Source organism: Cyanistes caeruleus, chromosome 14 (genome assembly GCF_971803275.1).
Source record: "Cyanistes caeruleus chromosome 14, bCyaCae1.hap1.1, whole genome shotgun sequence".
NCBI lineage: Eukaryota > Metazoa > Chordata > Aves > Passeriformes > Paridae > Cyanistes > Cyanistes caeruleus.
Window position 1 is genome coordinate 15,797,092 of NC_141714.1, and position 20,734 is coordinate 15,817,825.

Below are 20,734 nucleotides of genomic sequence, written 5' to 3' on the forward strand. Positions count from 1 at the left end.
TACCTAATCTAGATTTATTCTCTGTCAGTGGGAAAATACTCCTTGGATGTATTTGTAGTCTTGCAGCCTTCCGTGTACTTCCCTTGGGTACTTCAGGGTAACTCAGTGCCCTTCAGGAGCAGGCACAGGGCTTGCCAGAGCCCAGGCTGGCTGCTGGCTCAGGGCTGGGAGGATGGATGGCCAGTTTCGAGCACACGGAACAGCAGGGATTCAAGGCTAAGTGAGGAACTGTGTGTGGCCAACCCCACTCTGGATAGGAGATTATCTTCAAAACAGGAAAGTGGTGAAGTCACCCATCCCTGAAAGGGTTCAAAACTGTGTAGATGTGACACTTGGTGAAGCAGGTTAGTGAACGGTTGTATCCATGGTCTTGGAGGGCTTTCCCGACCTAAATGACTCCATGGTTCTTCGAAAGCTCTACTGACCCCCACCCCGCAAGGCACCAATGCGGACGTCCCCAGGCCTCCAATGTGTCACAGAGCCCCAGGCAACTCCCTCTTCCTTTTCTTCCTCCTCCTCCTCCTTTTCTTCCTCCTCCTCCCTTTCTTCCTCCTCCTCCACCTCCTCCCCTCGGGCCGAGGGGAGCGGCCCTGGCCCCGGCCGCGGTCCCGCCGAGCGCCGGCAGGGGGCGCGCCCCGGCAGATAGCGCGGGGCTGGGGCTGGGGGCGGCCTGGGGCTGAGCCGGGCCTGGGGCTGAGCCGGGCCTGGGGGGCTGAACCGGGCCTGGGGGGTTGAGCCGGGTCTGGGGGTGAGCTGGACCTGGGGGTGAGCCGGACCTGGGGGGCTGAGCCGGGCCTGGGGGGCTGAGCCGGGTCTGGGGGTGAGCTGGACCTGGGGGGCTGAGCCGGGCTTGGGGGACTGAGCCGGGACTGGGCCTGTGGGGGTCTGGGAGGCTGAGCCGGGTCTAGGAGGGGTAAGCCGAGTCTCTGGGGCTGAGCCGGCCCTGGGTGGGTTGAACTCAGCCTCTGGGGCTGAGTTGGGCCTGTGGGGGTGTGGGGGTGCTGAGCTGAGTCTGTGAGTTTGAGCTGACGGGCGGTTTTAAGGCAGCTGCAGTGAAATGTCACTCACCAGTTCCACTGCACAGGTGAAAAGTGGCACTCAGTCCCCACTCTGTGCCCTGGGAGTGACCTCCTCCCGTGTGCCTGCCACAATTACATGTAAATCAAGGTTGTAAATCAAGGCCTTGCTGAGCTTCCAGATGAGGAAGATCTCTTGGACTCCCAAGCATGCTCCCACAAAGTTTACGGAGCAGAGGAGCAGTTTCCACCTCCCATGACCGGGGATGTAGCAGGACACGGGCAAAGCCAGGAGACACTCTCTGAGTCACGGTTTGCCCTTTGGCTCCAGTTACTGCCAGGCTGGGACTGGGAATGAAGGATGGATTTCTGATTTCCGGTTGAGAGTGCTGAGCTGACGTCCCTTGCCCATCACACCTTCTCCATTTCACACAGATCCAGGTCATCTCCTCTGGCACAAGCACGATCCGAGAGCGGACCTTGGCACAGCCTTGCGTTACTCACAGGTGGATTCTGGATTAATTTCTCTCTGTTATTACAATGCAGCTGTGGAGCTGTGGAACATGTTCTTCCTGACCTTTTGGACAAGAAGGAATTTGCAGTCTTTCATAGTGAGATTCTCCTACAGTTCCTTTTTTAAAGCAGATGAACATGCCAGCACTCAGAAGGCTCCATCCTTGCCTGTGCTCGAAGGAAAAAGCAAGGGGATCTGTGCCACCACTGGCAGTGTTTTAATGTAAAATCCCAGGATGACTCTGGGATGGCCAACCCTTGGGCTACTCTTTTGGGAGCACCTCAAATTTGGTCATTTTGCTTTAGGTTTTGTTCTACATTGAGAAGGATGTTTCATAGCTTCCCAAGTGTTTAACAGTGCAAACAAAAACAACACTGTGAATTTTACAGGAGTAGCGTGGGAATAGAAAACATCGCACTTTCCCATCAATAAAGAAAATTTACTTTTATGAGTCAAGAAAATCAAGTTGTGTCAACGATACCTGATTCGTGTATTGCTCTTAACTTAATAAATCTCATTTCATGAAGATAAAATGCCTCCTAGAGTGCACTTTTGAGAGTAATGATGATAGCAGTGTTTTTAGGAGGCAGGAGGACGAGGTGCAGCTCGCTCCAGGTGAATCTCACCTCTGAGGAGCTGATTCCAAGTCTCCAAGGAGAGGAAAGCTGGCAGGCAGCCAGAGGCATGACAGGGGAGCCCAAAGTTCAAGTGACCCTCCCTCTCCCCTTCTCCACCTGCATTTTTTCCTTCTTTCTGATAAGCTGTGGTTTCTCCCTCCTGCGTTCCTTGCCGTGAATCAGGTTACACACTGGAACCAACAGGAATTCCCAGGGTGTTTCTTAAGCAGCTGGGAAGAGGCTGCGCAAACACAACTGAAGAAACATTCCTTAAAGAATTTTAATCTCCTGGATTTAACTCGGTTTGTTTTGAACAGATTAGAAAGTACACTATTTATTTTATTAAAGTTTGAAATTCCTTGAACCAGGAAATTTTTATGGTGTACCATCATCCTCAGTAAATTCTGGTTTATTGCTTTTTCAAACATACTTAAAACTCATGACTGCTTCAAAGATTCAGGTCAGTATCATAAGTAATATCAAATTGAGGCATGTCCTCAAAACAGTTTCCTTTACTATTGGCAAATTAATAAAGCAAATATAGACTACTTAATTCAATACTTTTTAATTCAATGGGTTTTTAAAGAGAGATTTTTTTTTTTCAAAAAACTAATAATTTGAAACAGGAAAGCTTGTTTGGAAAACTCATTTGAGAAACACCTCCTTGTTTTTCACCAAGAGCAGAACAAACATCTTGCTTTCATTTTAGCTTGTAGGTGTAAAATTTCAGCTTCTTGTGCTTATCACTGTACATATTTTCCATTTGTAGTGAACCTGCTATCGGAATAGATAATACAACATATGTGAGGTAATAGTTGGAGTACCAGAGGCAAGTGGGAGACAGGTGCTGGATATAAATTTCCTTCAATAACGTGTCACTATGACTGTAACAATTAAAAATGTGGGGGATTTGATGCCATTTTTATTGTGTGGGAGATTAGTTTACAACAACCACAGGAATGCGAATAACTCCACAGGATGCCACCTGTCCTTTGGCACGGGAGGGCACATCAGTTGGGCAGTACCTTCCACGCTGGAATAGATTTCAAAAGGAAATTCTTAATTCTAAACACCATTTCCCAGAAACAGCCACCAACCCCTGACTTCTGGTGCCCCAGGTCGAGGTGAGCGGCCACGGCTTAGGGCTGGCGGTGCTGCCGCTGTCCTCGCACCACGGGCGGGGCAGGAGCGGGGCAGGGCCACAGCGGCTGGAGGGCAGCCGGGAACGATGGAGCGCAGCACGGGGCCATCGGTCCCGGGAACCTGGCCGTGAGGGAAGCGGCCATGAGGGGACCTGGCTATGAGGGGACCCGGCCGTGAGGGAAGCGGCCATGAGGGGACCCGGCCGTGAGGGGATCAAGCCGCGAGGGAAGCGGCCATGAGGGGACCCGGCCGTGAGGGGATCAAGTCGCGAGGGAAGCGGCCATGAGGGGACCTGATGCTGAGGGGAGCCGGCACTGAGGGGAACCAGCCGCTACCATGGCGACCCCCCACGCTTGGCTCCTTCCCTCTCTCGGTCTCCCGCCCCGGTGTCCCCCGGTTCCCCCGCCGCTCTCCTCCGCCCTGAAGCGGCTGCCCCGCCCGAGCCCCCGCATCCCCTCGGCGCGGCCCCGCCGCCATGGCTCCCCCGCCCCCTCCTCCGCACGTCTCGCGCGGCTCGTCGAGAACGCTCCTCCTCTCCCCTTTCTTTCTTCTTTTTTTTTTTTTTTTTTTTTTTTTTTTTTTTTATTTTTTTATTTTTTTCCCTTTCCTTTTTTACTATTTATTTATTTAATTAATTTCAAAAAAACCATTTTCCGCTCTTCCGGGCTCGGGCGGTGGCAGCTGCGGAGCGAGGCGGAGCGAGCGCTCCCGCCGCCTCCCCGCGCCCGCCCTCCCGCCTCAGCCCCAGCCCGCGCCCGAGCCGCCCTCACACACCCACCGCCCGCCCGGCTCCGCATCTCGCTGCTCTCAGCATGGTCATCAAGGTCTACATCGCCTCTTCCTCCGGCTCCACGGCGGTAAGCGGCGCCCGGGGGAAACTTGTGCCGGGCGGGGAACGCGAGGGGCGGTCGGGCAGTGTGGGGAGAGGCCGGGGCAGCCGCGGTCCCCTCACGGCGCCCGGCGCTGTGCGGGCGGTGCTGCGGCTGCCGCCGACGGAAAGCGGCATTTCCTCGGTGATCCCGCACCCCTCGCCCTATGCTGGGAAGACACTGCCACCACTAGCTGGTTTTCTTTTTGTTGTTCTTGAAGTTAAATTCTAAATGTGTCGCCCGTCATTTGGTTTTGATGAGTTTATTCCTCGTTGATTGTGGCAGGCGTGTGTGGCCGCTGTCCCAGTAGCCTCTGGTTCTTGCCCTGTTGGGAATACTGGGTTTCGCTTTTTGTAGCCCCAGTGTGTTGTAGGCAGAGCTCGGACTGTGCTTTTCAAAGGGAAAATAAAGGTACACAGAAATAGCGGGATTTGTGCCTGTGTTCAGGTGTACCTCTGTGTCCTCAGGATCATCTGGTTTCTGTTTGATCCATGTGGGAGATGCTCCGAGGCTGAAATCCGGGGTATGTGGTTGCACTTGGAATGGATGTGCTGGAGAACTACAAAATGCCAGGGACTCAGAAAATGCCAGCTATTGCAGTTAATGATCAGTGACTTTTACTGAGAGGAGATAGAGTCTGAGCTGTGGCTGTATGATGACCTTTTCCTGTCACTGTTCGTGCTTCAGGTCCCCAAACTTTGGGAGGACAATGATGTAGAGAACATAAAAACAAGCCCTAACTGCATTCTCCTTCTTCGCTTGAGTGCAGCCACTGGTCTATGGGCTTCAACAGACCAAATACCAGTTGGTAAGCTTGGGGTGACGGGCTGCAGATGGCACAGGAGCCTGTGCCTCAGGTGTCCTTGCTGTCCCTCCCTTCCTGGGTCATTTTCGTTAAACTTGATGCCAGCGCTGACAGTGCTGGTGGTGGTGAAGAGCAGAGGATTATTTCATGCTGATCTGTGGACGGTCTTGACATCCTGAGTAGTTCATTCATAAAAGAGATCCAAAGGGATTTCTTCTGAGTTCGTACAGAATGATCATCTGGAAGGAAAGCAGCAGATTGGAAAAGTAATCCTTTCTTTCTAATGCAGCTGTTAATAGGTTTCAAGTTGACTGCTTCAGTTGCTATAGATTTTTATCAGCGCCCTCTTCATGGCACCTATTGATTTCCATCTGTCTGGTGATACTGAGCTCTAGGGTCCAAGCACAGATCTCAATCCCAACTGTGTTTTTCTGGTTTTAAATTAAGTTTTTGATTATTAGCTTAGTGTTTTCTACAGTGCTGCCTGGTCCTTGTGTGGGTTGTACATGTTACAAAGCTCCAGTCTGACTAACTGCTGACTTTCAGGCTCCTTTGTGCATCCCTGCCTGTGGAATTTGAATGTAGCGTTGGTGTAGTCTGTTTTTTGGGGAATTTGAGCGTAATGTGCACATAATTGCCAGTTTTATGACGTGTATTTATATATATATACACGCACACACATACACTCATGCCTGTGTCTAAAGCTGGAGCAGCTCAAGGGATCTTGTGGTAATGAGCAAGACTTTCACATTCTTAGATTCCTGCGTACACTGAGGGTGTTTCTGTTGGCAGGACCAGCCCAGCACCTCACTGGGTGATGTTTTCTTTCAAGTATAAGAATTTTAATCGATGTTTCAACCTAAAGTAAGACAGAGAGGCCACCTCTTTGGAGGGAATGGGAATGAGTTGTGTCTGTGGCTCTTAAAACCATTGGTGAGACAGGCTTTGCTTGGAGGACCAGAGAAGCCTTTCTGGGTGTTGAATTTGAAATAATCCACTCCAGGAATGGAAAATCCACATCAGAGAAGATTGCTACAGAGAGATGGAACAGAGACAAGGCTGTGTGCAGCAAAGTGACTGAACTGGGTAACATCAGCCTGGGAAGGGCTCTCACTTTGTACTGTAGTGACACCCAGCACTGTGTTTATTTTGGGTTTTAAAAGGCTAATTTGCCTGACTAGAAGCAAACCAGAAATAAGTATCAAATCTTCTCCTTCCTGCCCCATTTCTGTAAGCTGAAGAATCTTTTGTAGGAAAAGGCTTTTGTGAGACACTGGAGAGTGTCTCCCAGCGAAGGGAAAAGGGCTGAGCTTGCTTCACACCTCACACCCTGGGGCTGTGAGTCTTGGAGAGTGCCCAAATTTTGTGGTCTATTATTGGCAAAGTCCTGCTTTGTTATATGGTATAATTTGCCACATCACAGTGCATAAAATGTTTCCCCAAGGCACTCTCTCTATAATGTTTATATTCAGTATGATGTATCTGTGAGGAAAAAATGCCGTGTGAAGCTCATGTCTAAGCAAAGACATTTTATGAGTGTGTTTCAAGGGATTTCTGGAAAGTATGATGATTGACATCTTGTCTGGCCTCCTCTCACTCTATAATGTGATAGTTCCAGCAGCAGTTTCCTGCTGTGTTTGAAAGTCTTGCTTGGGAAGTGGTCCGTTGTCTTTTAATCTTCCTCACCGTGAATGCTGTGCTGGCGAGTTACAGGCTGGGCAGGGATGCATGGGGATTGTAATTACGAAGATGAGGTGAGGACACCACATGGGAATGTGCATGTGGAGCTGCTGTCCGGGAGCTTTCCTGCATAGCAGACAGTCAAAGTGAGCAGTGTACCTCAGCCTGGGACAGTGGTGAAGGCTATGGACAGACATGAGATGTAAATAGCGCATTCAGAAGTGTGGGAGCATTGCAGGAACAGGGATTGTGCTGGCTGTGAGAGGGGTTTCACTGCGACCTACCATTCAAATCCTTCAGGAGGTGCAAGGAAGAGAGGCCTGAGTCATTTGACTCTTGCTCCTGGTAGAAAAGGATACAAAGAGGAAAGAAGCTGAATGGCACAAATCCAGCGTGTGATTTTCTCCACAGGATTTTTGATATTTTATTGATTTTGAGGCAAGATGTTGCCCTGCACCAGAATCCGTTTCTTTCTGAGGGCAGCTGGATTGTCCATTTTATTGATCTCATGTGGAAGGGAACCAGGTGCTTAAATTCTTCTTGGTCTTAAAAGTGTGCATTTGTTGCCAACAACTGCACAGGTGTTGAACATGGACTTTGAGAGAATTGTATTTGTTCATCCAACACCACCCTGCAGTTCCAGGGCTCTGGCTGAAACTGGAATCTGTGGCTGTGGAACTGAAGTGGCAGCACTGGCTGTGGTGGGCTTAGCTCTGCCCTGTGCCACTGCCAGTGCTGTGGGCTGTGGAAACTGACACATCAAATGTCTGGTGTCCTGATGCTCCTTGGAGCCAAGTGCTTCATCTTTGTGATCTACATCCCACATTTCCATCTCTCCCAGCTCTGCTCTCCTCCCTTGTTTTGATGGCAGTGTGAGTGGTTTTCTTTCTTTGCCTCCTACTGCGACTGCAGAAACGGCAGAAAGAAGAGATGATCTCCAGTGTCAGAGTCAGATGATCTCCAGTCGGAGTCAGAGTCATGAATTACACAGACCTGCCACTGTTTAGGGATGCTTTTAGAGAGGAAAGGAAATTCAAATTTATTTTTCATTCACAAAGTTAAGGATGTAAGGGGTTCATATTTTTCTTGTATTGTCTTCTTGCTTGAGAAAGGATCTAGGTCTTCTCCCCACCTCCCAGGAGATGAAGAGGAAAGTGGCCCATGGTCTGGAGAGTGAACATTTGCTTGCAATTACTCTTGCCTTTTCCCAGTAAGGCACCAGAGAACTTGCTGGTGCTACTGGAGACATATAATCAGTAGCAAGTACTTCCTGGAGCATTCCAGGGAGAACAGCTCTGGAGAACAGCTGTTGGAAATGATGAGAGCATGTAACCACCAGCTCTTGTCTCGGTTTAACAGCTCAGAGCTTTGGGAGGGCTGCTGGGGCTGCTTTATCCTTCTGAAGTTTGAATCCCAGGGAAGTAACACATGGAGAGATAGAGATTGTATATAAAAAAAATTATGTTTTGCACTTAAACCCACCAAGGGCCTTTTTTCTCAGATGGTCACTATAAATGCAAATAATGCCACCCTTACAGGAATGAGCAGAGTCTGTATGCTTTGTGTTTGTGTTGTTTGGCTGCTGTGAGGTTTCATGGAATCAGAGAATCGTTCAGGTTGGAAAAGGCTTCAAAGTTCATGGAGTTCCAATGGCTTTGCTGTGGTGGTGTCAGGCTGTGGCAGGAGGTGGCTCTGAGGGGAAATGCAGCCACAGTAGGGTGGCTCTGTGCATGCAGTCCTTATCAGTGTGGATCACAAGTGTCCCTTGTTCTGCTGCCACATTCAAGGTTCCCAGCGTGCTGTCTCAGGCCGGATGTCTGTGGTCATGTTTGTCGCTGCGGAAGCCCCGAGCAGCGGCAGCAGACGGTCAGGAGCTGCTTGTGAACTTCCTTGGGCTGCCTGGCAGGGCAGTTTATGTGGGAAGAAAACACACAAGTCTTTGGTAAATAGTCTTGTACTGTGATGCAAGTTTAGGTAAACACACGTATTATGGGGAAGTAAGCTGCATCTGGTGTTAAAAAACAATTTCACGGTGTATGTATGTTTTTGTGATACTCAGCTCATGCAATTTATATACCATGGGTGAAAATTGACTTGTTAAGCTAGGTATTGATTTTTAAACCCCTCTCTTGTGGAAACATTATACATGTGAAGGACTTTTTTGGATACCCAGTGTTCACCAAACAGAGCTTCTCTCAATAAAATGGTAGGAGTTGTTGTGAGTTACAGTTTTTGGGGTGGAAGACAAAATCTGTAATGTGGCTCAAGCTGGGATATTTTCCATCTGCCTCCTGTTGTTTTTTGTAAAGTCATTGTTCCAAACTCAAGATAAGTCAAATATTTTTCTTAAAATATTGCATTCAAATTTTTAATGGAGCCAGAGATTAAATTGGCTACAGTTGTTGCAATAGTTTTAATATATCAAAATAAAAAACATTCTACTGTGCTTAACTAAAACCAGTTTATGACAGCAGGAGAAAGATGGAAAATTCTACTCCAATAAAGTTAAAGCCAGGAAAGGCTTTTTGTTGAGAGTTTTTCTAGGTTGTATATGCAGGTAGGACAGTGTTTATTCTGAGGTGATGCATCTGGATTATGTCTCTGCTTGGGGAGAAGAGGCAGATTTTGGGGAGAAGCTAGATGCTGTCAGCTTGTGCTGGCTTTCCCTTAAACCCTGAACTGCAGCATGTTCTAAGACAGGATCCACACAGCATCATGTCAGGGCTAAGCACTTGTGGGTTTTAAATAAATATTTATAGAATTGAGCACAGAACTTTCCTTGTCCTGGGACATTAAAGTTACACTGACAAAATTCCTATAGCAGTCAGTGAACTGGCATCTGCGTTAATGAGCAGAGGGTGCCAAGACTTGAGTCTCTGCAAGGTTATTCTTATTCCTTCCAGGAAAAGAGTAATTGGTGAGAGGGGAGACAAAGGGAACTCCACCAACATTGACAGAACTGAGCTGTTTAAGGTCAAAACTAAATTGAAATATTCCCTTCTATGACAAAAACAAGAACTAAGGATGCATCGTTTCCATAGCCAAAGGGAGGTGAGTTCTGCCTGTTCCTTCTGCTTCTCAGCCTTGGAAGTGCCAATATCAGTTCCTGACACTGGTTGGAGAGCTGGAAACCTGAACCAAATCCACATCTTGTATCAATATTCTGCTATTCCTACGTAGGAATGTTTCTGCTCAAACGGGAAAAATCAGTGTTAATGCCATTTGTTTAACCCTGGCTGTACGCAGGGGAGACTTTCAGTTTATGATTAAATTGAAATGCTTTTGTTGGTCAGATATTTAATCGAGCCTGAAAGAGCTTTAATTGTAATGCTTATCTACTCTTGTTTGTCCCAGAAAAAAAAAGCCTCCATCCAGGAGCAACGTCCTTTCTGGGACAGCACCTCCAGCTCAATGTTAAGGCCATTTCCTAACACTGAAAAGGCAGCAGAGTGAGATGGAGCTTTAAAACACCAGAAAAAAATGTGAAGGGTCAGCATCCAACTGGTCTGACTGAGATTTGTGCTCTCAGGATACAGCTGAAATTGTTTTCACATCCTGACTTACAGCTTCTTCCTGGACTTGGTTTCCCCTGTGAGACATGGATGTGGTGATTTATTTCTTTAATTAATGATCTGAAGTTCAGTTTTTCTGGGGCTGTTTCCATGCATGAATCAGCCTCTCTAGAAATTCTAAAGGCACTTGAGTGTAAAATTTTAACTATTACCTGTTGTTTGATTGCTGGAGTGTTGGACTGAAGAGAGGAGCCAAAGGCAGCTGTGGTTTGAAAAAGGATCTCAGGGAAATCTGGGAGCTGTGAGCCATCTTCTGGCCCTGCACAAATGGATGTTATTCTTCACTGGGCTCTTTCCCAGCAAATGCGTGGACAGAGACAGAGCAGGGAGGAGAATCAGGGCAGTGTCAGAGGAGAAAGCTGTGCCTCACACCTCAGCTACCTGGAGCATAGGAGGGAGAGTGGTCCATAATATTGAATCCCTGGACTTCTGGAAAGTTTTGGACGAGCGTTAGCCAGGTTAAAAATCTTTTTTTCCAGAAAGAAACGAAGCTGCTGTGGGATAAGAGAAGAGGATTATTTATTTTCTTTTTGGCTTATGTAATCTATTGCACATCAGTTACGGAAAGCAGATAACAATCAAGATTTGGAAATACACAGGCAGCTTTTTTAATCTGCAGAAATTACCAGGAGATTCCTACAGAGATCTGTGCTGAACTCCAAGCAAACAGTGTAAGAGCAGCCTGCTGTTGCTGTCCCAGCTGTAAAACTGGGAAGAAATAATGGTTGTTCTGTGCAAGAACAAATTTTAAACTCTGCTAAAATACTGTTTAGCAGAGAGGTCTTGGAGCCATACTAGGTAATTCTACAAAAATATCATATTCATGGCCCTGAAAAGCTAACAGAATGTCAGGAATGTTTAGGATGGGAAGGGGCAAAAAAAAAAAACCAAAAAAACCCCACTGTATAAGTGTGTGGTGAGTCTGTCTTTAGTACTCTGGAATTGTTGTCTTTAAGTGATATAAAAAAGTGAGAAAAGGGAAGAAAGTAGGGCGAGGTGATCACTGTAGGAGGAACAACCAAAGAAGGCAGAATTTGTGCATAATAAGGTGGAAGCTGTGGCTGCCCTATCCCTGGAAGTGTCCAAGTGCAGGCTGGATGGGGCTTGGAGCTACCTGGGATACTGGAAGGTGTTGCCCATGGCAAGGGGTGGGACTGGATGGTCTGTAAGGTTTCTTCCAACCCAAACCATTCCATGATTCTGTGAATTGTGCAGTTGAGAAAGAAAGAGCTGAAAAAGTCAGAAATGTGATAACATCATGTCAGGCATGAGAGAACAAACAGGACGGGTTTATTAATAACTTTTCCTAATGGAACAACTGGGAGAGAGCAAGTGAAAGTGGCAGGTGGCAGGTTCAGAGTAAATGAAATGCTTTGTTTGACAACACAGATTTCAGGGAGGAACTCCTTGCCAGAGGATGTGGCATACAGCAGAAGGTGCATGGGCTTGGGAAGCAGTGAGACAAATTAAGGGGAAAAGTCTATGAAGGGCTATTAAACATTACTACTACACCTCTGACTTAAAACTGTGAATTACTGGAGTCTGGGAAGAAAGCTGGATGTGGTGTAGCTCCTTGTGCTCCGTCTGTTGGCGTGATCTTCCCTGGGATCTGTGACCAGTGGAGACAGGAGACTGGGCTAGACAAGTGTTGGATCCAACCCAGTAAAGCTTTCTTCTCTTCTTGAATGAAATTGGCTCTGCTCCCAAAATTATGTTAACAGTTTGCATTAAAAAAATTAAGACCATGTTGTCCAGGAAAATGTTTGGTGGGAAATAATGTATGTGTGTATGTTGGTTTGATGTCTCTGCATTTCTTACATATGAAACAAGCATTTGGTGATTCCAAGACCAGCATCGTTGTGCAGATGCTGACACACTGCATGTTTAGCCCATGTTTAGGGTAGATGATCAGACACCTCTCCTGCCTTAGGCATAGATCAAAGTCAACTGGAAAAGCCTGATGGAGACAGCAAACACAAAGCCTCTGGGAAAAATAATCATGATTTTCACATAAACCCACGTTTTATGGGAGTACTCATTGCCAGGCAGGTTTAAACAGCACATCTGTATTCACCTCATGGGATCAACCTCTGGCTGGGCTTATATCACTGGGAACTCTGCCATGGACTACAGCAGGACAAGATTTTATTCCTTAGGAAACACTTAATGCTGCTTATCCAAGACATTCCTGTGCACATGTTGCAAATGTATTTGGACAAAGCAGCAGCTGCAGAACAACTGGCAGAGCAGGAAAGAAGCAGAATAACTCCATGAATGAATTGAAATATATCCCAAAACATTCTCACTAGATATGAACAGAAATGAAGTTCAAATTAAGCTGATTTATAGCTAGTAGATGTTTGGTGGTTTTGGTTTTTTTTTTTTCTTTCCCTAGGTAGGGATACATTATATGTGAATAGAGATATAAAGGAGCAGGTTTGCAAATTTCCTTGTTAGTGCCCTGGTAATCCTGATTAAGAACTGGAAATTCCACCCTGTAATGCAGATAAACAAGTCCCTTGTTCTGGTAGATCAGTCCATGGAACTTTTGTGCCTGAGCAATCTTCTTCAAAATTTCTGTTCCTTTCCATCACCTTAAAATGAACCAGGATGTCCCTGTGAGATCCTCCCTTCACCTGCAAAAGTCTGGGGTTTCTTGTGCATGCTGTGGAAAGATCAAAGTAAATCTGTAACACTAACTTGGGAAACGTTCCCCTCGGGAATTTGCTCCTTGATGAACTGAGGAGCAGCTGGACAGACAGCTCTGTCTTCCAAGGAATGATTTGGGACCCAAGCCAGCAGCTTGGAAGGTGTTGGGAGAGCCATCACCTCCCACTGCCAGCCATCAGCATTAGGCTGAGACAGAGGAACAGCAGGGGGATGAAGCCATGTTGGCTGCTTGCCCAGGCCTGGAGAACTCCATCCTACAGCAAATAAACAGCTGGGGACTTAAACTCCGATAAAATAAAATGCAGTGTGTATTTATCTTAGTTTCTGATAGGGGTAAGCAGATGCTGGCTTGCACTGAGGCAGAAGGAAGCTTGTGGTTTAGGAAAAAAAAAGCAAACCCAGATGGTGAAAAGAGGGATCTGTAAAACTTAAAAAAGACAGTGGGGAATTGCAAAGTGGGCTCCAGGTCATGGCTCCAAGGCATGGGTAGCATCCAGATTAGTGCTCCTGCTCTGGGGTGAAGGTGGCACTTCCCTGTGGATTGCAGGGATGCAGTGGGTGGGAGCAGCCTGGTGATGGGAACAACCTCACTGTGTTGGAAAATGCTCCATTTTGTTAATTCCTGAAAGAGTCACTTCAGGATGTTTCCTGAGCAGTCATAAGAGCAAACCCCCAGGCATTGGCCTTCCTGCCTATGGCAGGCAGAGCTTGGCCAATTCCTGTATTGTTTCAGCTGCCCAAAGTGTTAGAAACTGCAGTGTGGCCAGGTTTTGTGAGAACAATTTATCTCTCGCTCTTAAAGACAGTTTTTAGACAATATTTTGTCCAAGTATCACAAAGAAGGATCTGGGGCCTCCAAGATGATTCACACTAGAAATGTTACCCAGGGCAATTAATTACTAGGTCAGAAAACTGCTGCCCATATGGGCTGTGCTCTGCTGAATCTTTCCTCTCCAGGATGCTTTTGGGATGCTGTTCTGTCTCAAGACAGCTTGGCTTTTCTTGCAAAGATGAAGAAAATTTGTATTTAATCCATAGCCTTTTCTCTTCTTTTGTATTATATTTAGATATTTTAGTTGAAGAAAAAAACTTTGTTCTCTTCAAAAAATTACTTGGTTTAGTTTTAGAACAGCAGTCAGCAAAAGGACTCTTTGTTAACTAAGATCTGTGGTACATGAATTCTTCAAAGATAAAAAGTAATACACATCAGAAGCACCTGGATCCCTGAGGCCATGTTGTATTTCTTCTTAAAGTAGTCTTTCATTTAAAGAATAAATGCCTGGCAATATAATGGCAGTGAAACAGCAATTAATGCTGTAAACTTTTACTTCTGTCGGTTAATTTAGCCTCTGTGTGCTAAACCATACAGGAAATAAACTTTGCTTTTATTGTAAACCACAGGGGCCTCGTGCAGAACTGTCTGTGCTTTTAACTCCTTCCCCAACCAGAGTTCAGCTCGTCACACAAGCACAACCAAACCTGTTTTCCCTCTGCTGTGCAGGGCTCCTTATTGCCAGCAGAAATCCACAGCTTTTGAAAAATAATTACAGGAGCAGCTGTTTCAGTAAACCCCCCGAACTGCAGCCCTGTGTGTGTTGTTATCTCAGGCTGCTTCCCTGAAAATATTATTGGAGTGCTGGGCTGATGTGGAGGATGAGGTCTCAGGGGCACTGAGGTGGGACCTGGCTGTTCGTGTCAGTTCTTACAGGGTGGAGTTGCAGCCAGCTTTGAACAGACCTGTCCTGGGATGTCCATGAAGCTGAAGATAAAGGAGGAGTCAATTCTTCTGGCTTTCAGAAAGAGGCTGGCTGAGAAAAACAGATTTAGAACCTGACAATGGGGGTGAGGTCCAGACTATCAGGATATCTTAAAGCTTCCAGAGCAAGCAGTCAGGTGACCAGCAGCATTTTCAGGGCCTTTCTCAGCCACAAGGCAAATATTTGAGTATTTAGGAATTTATCATGTGTCAGAGAGTTGTCTGCATCTTGTGATACCGAGCCTCACTATCTTTCTGGAGATCAGTTTTCTGTGTGGTAAATTGCTGTATAGTCCGTGTGCAAAGCCTGTCTGTGGGGCTGGGCTGTGGTGCATTGATACTGTTTGTAGAATCATCCAGAAATGATGCCTGAAAGTAAATAAGCAGTGATTTAAAAAAATCATTATTCCTGATGACTAACAGCTCAGGAAAGGGAGCTCTGAGAGGTGAAGAGAAAATTGTTCAAGGAGTCTGTGAGTCTGTGTCTCTGTCTACAGACGTAGCTTGGATTTAAGGACTTTTTTTTTTCTTTCACATAGCAAAAGTTTCCCTTTCCCTGTTTTGTAACTCGAGTAAGAGAGTCCAGTGAGGTGCTGAGGCTGTGGAGACCCCAGGACTACACAGAACAGCTGCTTGATGGATGGGGATGCTCCCAGGCCTTGCCACTCTCAGCCCTGTGCTGTTCTGGAGTTGTTAGTTTGGTACTGGGCTTTGGGAGGAATGGATCTGTTTGTTTTTATTTAACCCAGCCCTGAGTTTGGATGCTGTGACAAGGCCCATGGAGGCTTCCAGGGAAACTCAGCCTGCCAAGCTCCACGTCTGCTGCAGAAAACAACTGTGTGTAATAAATGAAGAGTTCATATTCTGCTGCTGCTCATGCTTTGTCAGTGCATAACTGAGATAATGGAGCCTGTATTCCACAGTAGGAAGCTCGCTCTCTGTTGGTTTTGGACCAGACAAGCAGTTTTCAGGCTTGTAAAAGTCAAATGCCACGAGACTGACTTAGAAAATTGCCAAGGGTCAATTTATTTAGTATTGTATTGGTGGTGTTTTCCTTTAGATAATGACAATTCCTGGTGCTCTGGTGGTTCAGGGGCAGTGTCAGCTATGGTTTGCCAAACGTCAATATTTCTTTACATCCTCACCTAAAGGAAGGTAAGAGGAAGCCTAGGTCTGGAAGTTTGATTTTTCATATGTTTATTCTGGATAACTTCATTAGTCATTAAGAAAAGTAAAAAAATCATGCTGGTATGTGAATATTTACATTTGCAAGTCCTTCCTGCTGTTGAGTGAAGCAAAAGCCTGTGGCAGGAATGGCTCGAGGCCATGGTTTGATCCCTGATTTCAGTCCTTACTGCTGCTGGGAGAGGCAGTCCTGCCTCCCCTGGCTCATTTCTTCCCTTGGCTTGTGATGGCACAAGAATCCCCACGTCAGCTGTGAGCTGGGCTGGGGCCCCAAAGCAGCACTGCTGTGTGACTGGAGGAGATCCCCGGCACAGAGCTCCATGGAGCCCAGCCAAGGCATAGCCTGGCACTGACCTCTGCTCTCTGACCAGGGACAGGACCCCATGGAATGGCTGGAGCTGTGTCAGGGAAGGTTCAGACTGGATGTTATAAAAAGACTCCTCATTGGGAGGTGGTCCGGCATTAGAACAGCACCCCAAGGAATGGTCACGGACCCAGAGCTCCGGGACCACTTGGACAGCGTTCTGAGGCACAGCAGGGGATTGTTGGGCCAGGAGCTCGACTTGATGATCCCTGAGGGCTCCTTCCAGTTCAGGATATTCTGTGACTCTATGAGTCTAAGCAGTGAATACATGCTCAGGACAGGTCTTTGGAGTTGGAGAAGGCCTCTTTCCATAACCCTGATTTATGCAGGTTGGGTATCTACAGTCCTGGTAAAGAGCTGTGCTTCCCTGACTGTCTCTCCTGTACAATCCTGCCCAGACCTGGCTGGATGAGGTGAGGTTTGGGAACAGCCTATGCAGAGCCTCTGCATGAGGATGGGCAGGCTTTGGATGTTGGAGTAGTCAGGCTGTGGGAGTTTGGAGCTGCTGCCAGGCTGTGCCCAGAGACTTCCCAAAGACTCAGGCTGCTTTCCGTGCAAAGTTCATCCCTAATCAAACACAGCTCCTGGTGGGGTTGTTTGCAGAGATCACGTGAAGGGAGGGGAGACTCCTGCTGCTGTCCCTGGGCCTGGAGCCCAGCGTGAGCAGAGTGGAGTCAGACACCTCCATGTCTATGAGCAAACCTTCCTTGTGTGAGGGGACAAGTGTCACTCTGACACCTCTCCAGATGTGGGACACCTTCCAGCATTCAGCAGTTGGAAGGTTCAGTTGCATTCACTGTTTTTCTGTATTCTGGCTCTTGCGTTGTCTACAAAAAGTAGGCAGAGAGGTTTGGTGCCTCTGCTAGTACCCGCTCCAGTGCTGCCAGAACTTCTGGGGACTTTTGGGTATTAACTTCTCCCTTGCTCAGCTGCTGGAGATCTTGTGTTCCATGTGCATGGAAGAACAGTATAAAAAGGCTTACTGTCATCCCATGAGCAAACATCTATTTTTTGGCTGATGTTGGAATGATATCTTAAATGTTAAAATCTTGCATTAAAATCCTTGCAAGTGGAAGTTTTGGCTGCGTGGGGTTTGTTTAGTTTTGAAATCCAGGCAAATAATCCCGTTGGGCATTGCTGACACTTTTCACAGAACTTTAAAAAATGAAAAAAAAGGAAGGAAAAATCCCAGAGAAACAGGAAGTCAGTCTCTGGATGCACACAGAGTGTTCATGGCCTTTAAGCAGGCCATGAGTCCGGTGGGGAAGAGCTTTGGTATATCCTGACTTGTGAATGACTTTGACTTGGCAGTAGTGACCCTCTGTGAGCTTTTTACAGAATGAACAGAAGCATCTGAGCAGAGAGTAGAGGGATGTATCATTTCTGGCTGTGGTGAGGACACAGATATCCTGACTAAAGGAGGGTGCAGCTGATCTGCACTGCCCCCAGAACACTTCCAGGAGTTTGTGCATCTCTGGTAAGCTTGAGACTGAGCTGGGCTCTTGGGGAAAACAACTGGATGCTGCCAGTGCGGTGAGGATCCTGGACAGGCCAGGAAGTGCTGAATGAGCAACTGAAAATGTATTGGGGAGCAGCCAGGAAGGAGGAGAGATGAAGGAGAATGCACCTTCTTTTCATAGAATCATGGAATATCCTGAGTTGGAAGGGACCCATAAGGATCAAGTCCAACTCCTGGCCCTGCACAGACACTCCAACAATCCCACCCTGTGCCTGGGAGTGGTGTCCAAATGCTCCTGGAGCTCTGGCTGCCTTGGGGCTGTGACCATTCCCTAAAGAGCCTTTTCAATGCCCCACCGCCTTTTCCTTGCAGCTAAAAAAAAAGAGAAAGATTTACTTCTGAATTCAGTGCTTCACTAGGAAAAGAGGTGAGGTTTCAGCTGACAGAACCATTTTCATGTGCTGGAATAAAATGTGAAGTTTATTAAATGGTACTTTTAAACATAGGCTTCATGATGTTGTTGATAAGATGTTCTGTTAGAATCCTGGTAACACCACGTAAGCCGGGTGCTAAAGGATGAATGGATTCACCCCCACACACTTCCCCAGTGCTTGGGTTTCATTTGTTAAGAGCAGAATTTGCCTTAAGCTGTGATAATAATGTGGATCCTTAAGGTGCCTTCATGGAAAGTAAACCTAAAACACATTAAAAAGTCATCAGGACTTCATTAGGCAGTGCTGCTGCTGCTGTGTGCCAGAAGCTGGGGAGGTATAAATAAGGAGATGCTACTTGTCCTCCTACATGACAAATGGGTAAAGGAATCTGCTTTTGGCCACTGCAGGAGGAAGGTAGCTAAACAGACAACACCTACAACTGGACGTTGTAGCAAGACAGTTCTGACCTATTTGTGGCCTTTCAGTGTCTTGTTAGAATTTGACTGTAGTCGAGGGATGGTAGAATTGGCTGTACTGCATGTCTGACACATTAGTGACACTGAAAAGCTTTGCTGGAACACCAAACTCAGACCCTCCTTGCTGCAGCAAGAGAGAAAAGGTTTATTATTTTTTTCGTAACTAATTCCTGGAACTCCAACAGCAAGTTGGCAGTGTGGCACTTAGGGACCTGCTCAGCTGTGCTGGGTCGTGCCAAGCAGAGGGGCCAGGCCGGTGTTGCTGGCTGAACTTCCCAAAGCAGCCCAAGGGAACTGAATGCCAAATCCCCCTGGTATTTTATTCTCTTTGCAGTCTGTGTCAGGGTAAATAAAAATGAGTGGGAGCTGGGTCTCTAAGTGCCCTTGGCTCCCTTGAGAATAATGATTCCCCAGGACTTGAGTACCTGGAGGTGAAGTTAACTTTCCTGTTTGGTTCTTCTGGTAGGGAAAAACTTGTTGCATGCACAAGGATCTTTGGACTTGGGTGTTGTCAGTGTGGGATTTAACAAGTTTTTAGGCATTGGGTTATTGAATGAATGCAGTTACAATGGCATTATAATCCATGAGAGAAGCTTTTATTTTTGTTCTCATGAATCAGCTTTTTCATTTATATAACTTTCTATGGTTTCTGGAGCAAGTTGTGGTCTTGTTTTGGGAAGTGCAGACTTTGTCCTTTGTTCCAGCTATATTTTTGGCTTGTGTTCCAAAATCTGGTCTGTGGGGTGGTACCTTATGCCAGGGTAAAGCCCTGTTGCAGACAGCCCATGTGTGCTGCCAGACGTGATGTAACCTCCAGGTTAAATTGCAAAACCCCTTTGGTAGCCTGGATTTTCCCCCAGCCTCACTCTTGAGTGGTAGTCTCTTTGCATCCTTTCACCTTTTCTTGCTTCTAAAAGGTGTCTTCCAAAGCCACACGTGAGCAGCAGGAATGTGGTTGTTGCTCTCAGTGGGAGCTGAAGCCTGTTCCCTCCTGTCCCACGTCTTGGGCTGGTGATGCTGACACAGCCCACAGTCGGTGGGTGCCTGGTGGTAAAAACCAGTTCCAAATAAAGCAATTTTAAGTTGTTGGGGTCTAACCACATCAAACCAGCACTGCTGGGCAGGATTCATTTGGATATTGCCATGGGCTTTCCCAAAGGACCCTGCAGGGAGAGAGTCTGTACATATGGAGTCCATCTGGACACTGCTGAATTTCTGGAAAATGAAAAAAAGAGCAGCACAAGTCCAGCATGAACTTTTCCAGCCTCCTGTGTTTGATTTAGGTCCCATAAGTTCATGGTGGTTTTGCTGTGTTTGTCCTCAATCTCATTCCCTCCAGACCAGAATCCATCGGCAGAGACAACGATGGCACCACTCATGTAATGCTCTGCTTAAAATAACCAGAACAAAGAAGTGCTTTGAGTTCTGTGATGATAATTACCCAGACCTAAAAATAAGCAGATGTTCTACCAGGCAGGGAGAAATAAGTGAGACAGGAATTGCTGGGAGACACCAGGCAAAGCTCTGATCAAGCCAGGTCATTGCTGGAGTTTCCTTGCAGGTTTCCCACCCTCTGACCACGTTTACAGTGGCACCACCAAAACTTGCATATTGGATTTTTAAGCTAATATAGGGGGAAAAAATTGGCTTATTAATACAAATAAAAGCAACAAAACCACTCTAGACAAAAAATAGCTTCTGGAATATTAGAGTAAAAGCAAGGAGAAAACCATGATGGAGGCCAGGACTGAGGCTGCTCAGATGGGAGCCCTACTGCCATGTGCTGGGGTGGGGAATGAGCTTAGAGGGCTGTCAGCAATCTGTGACATTTAAATCCATGGCTGAGCTGCTGGGATGTTTAACTCCTACAAATTAGGTTGTAGTTGGAGCAGAAATTCTAAGCATTTTGCAGCTCATTTGCAAGGATGAGGTTCTGCATTAGGGACTCGGGTGAGGAAGGCAAGGTCATTTGAGAAATTAGGTGAGACAGATAAAAACCAAACCAAAACCCCCAATAGTTTTTACTCTTAATTCCAAAAAGTGGCAGTGGATAGTGGCAGTGTGGCCACAGCTCAGTCCACAGGACACCCTGTGACAAATCAATTTGTCTTGGCAGCACTTAGCATTCTTCATGCTACCCATTCCTCCCAGGAAAATCACCTCCTGGGGTTTTC

General features: G+C 46.8%; 1 protein-coding gene across 1 annotated transcript in view; it reads left to right on the top strand.

The window, feature by feature from the left end:
- Nucleotides 1-3,042: 3,042 nt before the first annotated feature.
- Nucleotides 3,043-20,734, top strand: part of SH3BGRL (SH3 domain binding glutamate rich protein like) — a 31,097-nt gene continuing 13,405 nt past the window's right edge. Inside the window, exons 1-2 of the mRNA XM_086849977.1 lie at nt 3,043-3,271; nt 3,972-4,147. Of these exons, the coding sequence (XP_086706103.1) occupies nt 4,103-4,147 (45 nt within the window). The 5' untranslated portion in view covers nt 3,043-3,271; nt 3,972-4,102. The remainder of the gene's footprint in view (nt 3,272-3,971; nt 4,148-20,734) is intronic.